Here is a 6660-nt window from a genome sequence, read left to right as displayed (position 1 = left end):
CCGATCCGCTTTTGGTACAACTAACTTCCAAACGTCGGTTTGGTCTTCTAATTCCACGTAACACGGTTTGACGTACTTGTAGAGTGATCCCTGAGAGAATCTCCAATTGGGGTATTTTTCGGGTTGTAAACTCACTCGATCTTTCACGCGCAGGTACCACTTGTCCAAAATCTCTTCTTTCATCTGCTGGTTGATGGCATCAATGACTGGGACCGATCGAGAAAGGGTGTCAGGAACGATGTGATCCTTCCCTTTCCTGTGAACAATTTTGAAGTCATATTGCTGCATGCGGACTGCCCATCTTGCCAGTCGTCCTGATGGATCTTTCAAATTCTGTAACCAGACCAAGGAATAGTGATCGGTTATTACGGTGAACGGAATAGCTTCTAAATAAGGTCTCAGTTTTTCAATCGCCCACAGCACGGCCAAGCATTCCCTTTCTGTAGTAGAAAAATTGCGCTCTTGTTTCGTCAATGATCTACTCAAATAGCAAATTACTACGTCCTCATCCTCGCGAGTCTGAGTGAGAACAGCGCCAATTCCAAATGCCGAGGCGTCTGTTTGCAGAACAAATGGGAGGGAATAATCCGGACAGCTCAAGACTGGTGCTGATATAAGACGTTCCTTCATCTTCTGAAAAGCGATATCGCAAGTTTCGGTCCAATCAAACTTTCTACCCTTTTTCAGCAGCGATGTGAGTGGAGAAACGATGGATGCAAACTCAGGTATGAATCTCCTGTACCAGGAAAAAGTACCCACCAGTCTCCTGACATCTTTTACCGATTCTGGTCTAGGAAGCTGCAACATAGCCTTGACTTTATCGGGGTCGACATGCAACCCATTTCTATCTACAACGTATCCCAAATACTTCATTTCTGGCCTACAAAATTGACACTTTTCGAAGCTAACAGTGAGATTTGCTTCTCTCAATCTGCGGAAAACTTCATCAAGAATTGTCAGATGTTTCTCCAGAGTTTGGGTAACGATCACTACATCATCCAAATAGACGAAGACGTGTGGTTCTAGTTCAGGTCCTAGGACGGTATCGATCAACCTCTGCCACGTTGCTGGTGAATTATGTAATCCGAACGGCATCCTTTTAAATTGGAACAAACCACGCCCAGGAACGGTAAACGCTGTATACGGTCTCGACTTTTCCGCCACAGGAACTTGCCAATACGCAGACTTGATATCAAGAGAGGATAAATAATGTGCATTTTTCAATTTATCGAGCGTGTGGGAAACATATGGGAGAGGGTAGCTGTCTCGTTCCGTTACCGAATTTAGTTTTCTGTAATCAACGCAAAAGCGGTAGCTCCCATCTTTCTTCTTAACGAGAAGAACCGGTGACGACCAGCCACTATTCGACTTCTCGATAATATCGTTCTTCAACATCTCTGTTAGTTCTCGATCAATATGTTGTTGAATAATAGGCGACACTGGATAATAACGCTGCTTGATGGGTGGTGAGTTGGTCACGATGACATGTTCAGCTAGATTCGTACAGCCTAAATTATTCCCCATGAGCTCCTTGTTCTTCTCTACTACAGCGTTTAGCCGGGCCTCTTCCAATGGTGATAAAACTGTTTGTCCTCGAAGATGGTCCAATGCGTTCAGATAGCAAATTTCCTCAGAAAATTTCCACTCGTTGTGCCTCAGATTCGGAACCACTCCCATTGCTCTCCAGAAATTCGTTCCCAAAATTAAGTGATGAGGGACATCAGGAACCACTAAAACTCGAATTAATTTCAGCTTGCCTCTTAAACAAAGTGGCACTTCACATTCTCCTATACTTTCACATACTTGACCATTGGCAACAGTGCAACTAATTCTCTTTGCTGAATTCAAATGTACCAAATCTTTTACGATTTGCCAACCTGGGTGTCCCAAGATAGTGGCTGAGGCACCTGAGTCTAATAACCCCAGTAAACTACGCCCCAAGACTTCAACTTTAAGGTAGGGTCTCTCATCGTTTTCGGCGTGATCCAGAATATAATCAAGGATTGGTTGAATAGCAGTCGCCGAGTGCAATTTGCGAGCGCCTTCCCCTCGACGATTCAAAGGCGTCGCTTGTCGTTTCCCGACACGGAGCAGTTTGGACAATTACGAACGGTATACCCTTTTCTCTTACATCTGTAGCATTCCAGTTGCTTCGGTAGAGCACATCCTATAGCACGATGTCCGGGTTGATCGCATCGGAAACATACTATCTCCTTCGACTGATTGTTCGACGGAATTCGTGCCGTTGCTATCTCTAAGGCATTCAATTCCTTGGTGACCTCTACGAAAGCCAAATCCTTCTCTATCACGTTGCCACGACGTGCTGATGGTTCTACGTAGCTATTGATTATGTCCCTTCTGGCTTCCATTCTTCGACATACCGAGCGAAGTTCTGAAATGGTTGTGGGTAAGGGTTCACGTAATCTGTCTTGGTAAAGGGGATGTAAATTCTTCATAACTATGTTCAGCTTAGCTTCCTCTGTCATTGGGCAACCTAGGCGGCTGAAGTAGCTTGACATCACTGCAAGATAAACTCCGATGGTTTCTGAGTGGTGTTGAGTCCTTTTCTGCAATTCTTCGAACAATGCGTCAGAATGATTGGCAGAGAGATATTCTTCTCGAAACTCTTCCACTAGTTCTTCCCAGGTCGATACTCGATTCCGACAATCTTTATAAAATTGATACGCCTTGTCAGCAAAAAGGTCCACACCTGAGTCCAACAAAACAGCGTTGGGGACATGTCGCGCTAGTCTCAACTCCTCTATTCCCTCGAAAAATGCTGTCACCGACATTCCTTTACCATCTCCAGAAAACTTCTTCAGATTCCATTTATAAGGCGGAATCATTTTACTGGTTGAGTATGGGTCAAAGACTGGATCTTCCGTCAGAGACGATCGAGCAACTGCTCCTAAGTTAGCATGGAATGATTGCGCTCCCAATCTGCTTTCTAATTGATTTAGTGCAACCGGCACACGCTTCGTATCACTTCTCTTGCTGCTGTCAACTTTATGTGAAAATTCGTCCATCAACGACAGCGCCAAACCCAGGAGTTCGGATTTCCGGGTTTCTTTGTCCTTATCCTTATCTGGGTCCATATTGTCTATACGATTCAACACATGTGCTAGCTTGGTCTGAAGTTTCATTGCCCCGCTACTCGTTCCAGAATCGGTTATGTCATCAATCAGCCTTCTGATATCATCTAGTTTCCCTCTGATTGCAGCCTCATCTTCCTCGAAAGTGAATGGATATGAAGGATATCGAAGACTCTCGCCGTACCTTTCCATCTGCATTACTTGAACCAAACGATGTCTCATTTCCTCACAAGTGCCAGTTGCTACGCCCCGATATGCTAATTCATAGGTCAGTTCGTCTTTATCAAGACGATTTATTACCAGTCTTCTTGCCATAACGCTATTCTACTAGAGTGGTATCAATTAAAAAAAAATATTTATATTTTTCCAAAGTTTCCAAAAGTCACCTACTAAAGCCAAAACGCAAAAAAAAAAACCTTCTTTTAAGGGCCCCACGTTGGGCGCCAAAAATGTCACCTCACAAACCACAAGAGGGGACTAAATCATCTGTCGGTAACAAATAAGACAGATGGGTATCCGCGGCTAAGCTAAACAGTGGAGACGGGAGTGGGTTAAACAACTTAGCAAATTTCAAATAGATCTTAATGGGCGCCAGGTAAATTTAATCCTCCAGATACCCTAAGTAACTCACAATATCAATAACTTACCAATTAATATTGGAAATAAAAGATAAAAATCCCCAATATGATTTATTCAGTAATCCTAACTTACATGGATTAACCAACAACGCTTCTAAGACAACAATGCAATATTCACACTACTACGCGATGTTCAAATGTCCATACAAGAGCGCGGTGTATCTAACCACGAATTCAATCAGCCATAAATTACGGTAGTAACGACGCTCAAAAAAAACTACAATACGTCGAGTAAAACTACCACGAAAATTGAGTAGGTGAAATCGTAAATACTAGTATCGGATGGTAAGACAAACTCGTTTGCGTCGCGTGAGCTCAGGCGTAGGCGCATCGGTGTCAATCAGCAATCGTGAAAGGAAGAATATACCTCAATTTCCGTTTCACAAATATCTATGTCAATCAGGCATCAATAACAAACTCTTAATCAATAAACGATAAACAAACACTATATCAACAGGTATCAATAAACATAAGGGCAACAATTATTCAAATATCTCAGTATATCACAAATATTCAATTAAATCAATTATAACTTGCGTGCTCCTTTTGGGCCACCCGGTATATGGTGTTAGGCTACCCTGTAGTATGGCGGAGATGGATCACCCTGTAGCACCGGAGATGGATCACCCTGTAGCACCACCAAGATAGATCACCCTGTAGCACCGGTGGATCACCCTGTAGTACAGCGTAGATGGATCACCCTGTAGCACCACCAAGATAGATCACCCTGTAGGGCACGACAAGCTGGACCAGTAATGGATCACCAAATAAGATCCAGAAAGAAAATAAAGGAAAACAGGAACCCTTGACGAAGACAAAAAAAGCAGGAAGAAAAACAGGAAGAAAAACAGGAAGAAAAACAGGAAGAAAAACCCTACGGAAGAAAATTCTCAATCAGAATCAGATGAAACAAGGTGAGATTCAACCCCCATTCAATAGGACTATTTGACTAATCAATACCCCTGGTATATTTTCATCAAGCAAAGTAGCAAGATAACAAGAGTATATTTTTGGGTGCCCTGTATAACCATATGATCCGTAAAAATCAAGAAAATTGAATGAGTGTTGAAACCTCTCTTCAATACTAATATTCAGTTGAGATATAACGATGGAACCAGAAATTACTAAAATCATTTAAAACACATTTAATGGTAAAATTCTTACCCTGGCCAAGGGGTTTTCTATACGATTCTTCGTGTGCGGTGTTCTGCACGGAAGTCCTGCTGGGACTTGATGAGTGACTGAGGGCCTTCTGTTTCTTATGAATCTAGAGACGAGAAACGAAGGTTGTAGAATTGAAGAAGTGATATCATAGCTAAGATCACATGAGAGATGCGACAGTGATTCAGACATACCTAATTTCGGAAATCCTTCCACCTGGCACGAGTTCGGTATCCACCACAAATCCTCAAAAGAGCTTAAGTTTCCGACTGCAAATATCCACACCAAAATGACCAATCAGTCTTCCACTATACAATCCTGACTTGTAGAAATAATCCCCGTGAAGGATGGCACAAATACAACCAAATATATCCTACAATCAGTCTGATGATACCCTTTGAACTCCGAACCAAGCTCACCGAAAGCTAACTTCCAAATACTAAGAGAATGCCACATCTGACAGCTAACCAGTTGTTGCCACAGTGCATCCAATCTACACTACAAGCACCAAGGGGGCGCTGTGCACAACATCATACATCTATCAATTCCTCCACAGCCACTTGAGACAATATCAACAAGTCCATAACCCATCAAAACTCCTTCTCAAAGCAATGCAACCCTAAAACAACCCTTGACAACTTGAGTAACCGATAAATCCTCCACCCGTGAACAACTGTAGAACTAGTTCGGTGTAAGTCGACGGAACGACACTACGAAAGTTCGGCAGATGTCAACCAACAGCTGTCTTTTAACCTTGTTTACGAATATTTACAAAATATATTGTTCCAACCTATTTTCAACTATTTACCAATCCTTATTCATGCGATGGAATAGAAACATACAAGGTAAGTCGCCACATCCTTCCCTTTCAGTACAAATATTAGAGCATTCGTATTATTCAGATTATTTACCGAAAATATCAAACAGTATTCAGAAACCAGAGCTAACTAATATTGTTTTTCAGGCGATATGGCTCTAATATGTAGTAATCCTTCTGGAAGTGATGAATAACAATCTATGCAAGAAATATTCTCGGAAAGGTATAGAGAATAAGGCAGGCAACGGCTGAAAAATGATAGGCGAAGTAAACTGAGAAACAAACAATAACAACTATTTCAACCTAGCGAGGAATTTCGGATCTCCAACGTCGATTGGCAAAAGGAGAATGCGTAAGTACTGGTCAAAGCAGTTAGTCAGGGAGCATACATTTATTCTTATACATTTCAGGTATGGTTTTCTATGGAACGGAAGATTCCCATTACTATGATGTTAAATGAATAAAATGAACTTGTAACTGAATTACATTGTTAATATCCTCTGAATAAAGATCCTAAAAGGTAAGGTAGTGTTTTTGAAAGGTCACATAAGAGCAGTTTGATCTAGTGCTAAATTGAAACGTAACAACTTCTTTGAAAATGTAGGTTGGGCACACTGACAAACTAGATGTGTCCCTAGCTGTGACGAAAAGTTCGTCATCAATAAATGACAATTCTGTCGATTCCATAGTAAATAAACGAACAATATCTACAATATTTACAAGTAAATTTAGACCGTTACAATCCAACCCACTCACAAGTCAATAAAAATAATCTCGGACAGTCAAGCGGCGTTGGAAGATCGTGGCTCCTACCGAGCAACGTCTAAATTGGTAGCAAACTGCCAAAAAATACTCTCCTCTATAGGAAGACTAAACAGATTGTCTCTGGTCTGGATTCCTGGCCATTCTGGCCTAGAAGGCATTGAAGCTGCTGACTCTCTTGCTAAGAAGG

The 6660-nt window shown here is 41.8% G+C and overlaps 1 protein-coding gene across 2 annotated transcripts; it reads right to left on the bottom strand.

Moving 5' to 3' along the window:
* Nucleotides 1–1773: 1773 nt before the first annotated feature.
* Nucleotides 1774–6322, bottom strand: LOC141482896 (uncharacterized). Of its 2 annotated transcripts, XM_074176865.1 has the most exons (3): nucleotides 5086–6322; nucleotides 4895–4997; nucleotides 1774–4604 (listed from the first exon to the last, which is right to left on the bottom strand). In XM_074176865.1, the coding sequence occupies exon 3, from the start codon at nucleotides 3405–3407 to the stop codon at nucleotides 2058–2060; it is 1350 nt and encodes a 449-aa protein (XP_074032966.1). In that variant the 5' UTR covers nucleotides 3408–4604; nucleotides 4895–4997; nucleotides 5086–6322; the 3' UTR covers nucleotides 1774–2057. The 2 variants fall into 2 exon arrangements, with proteins under 2 accessions (XP_074032966.1, XP_074032965.1); XM_074176864.1 differs by having other exon boundaries at nucleotides 4895–6322.
* Between the last annotated feature and the right edge of the window lie 338 nt (nucleotides 6323–6660).

This window comes from Leptinotarsa decemlineata, unplaced genomic scaffold, assembly GCF_025532065.1.
Source record: "Leptinotarsa decemlineata unplaced genomic scaffold, Ldec_3_MD MMD2_tig00002082_RagTag_RagTag, whole genome shotgun sequence".
Taxonomy (NCBI): domain Eukaryota; kingdom Metazoa; phylum Arthropoda; class Insecta; order Coleoptera; family Chrysomelidae; genus Leptinotarsa; species Leptinotarsa decemlineata.
The sequence above is the reverse complement of the archived record's forward strand: the minus strand, read 5'-3'. Positions and strand labels throughout refer to the sequence as shown.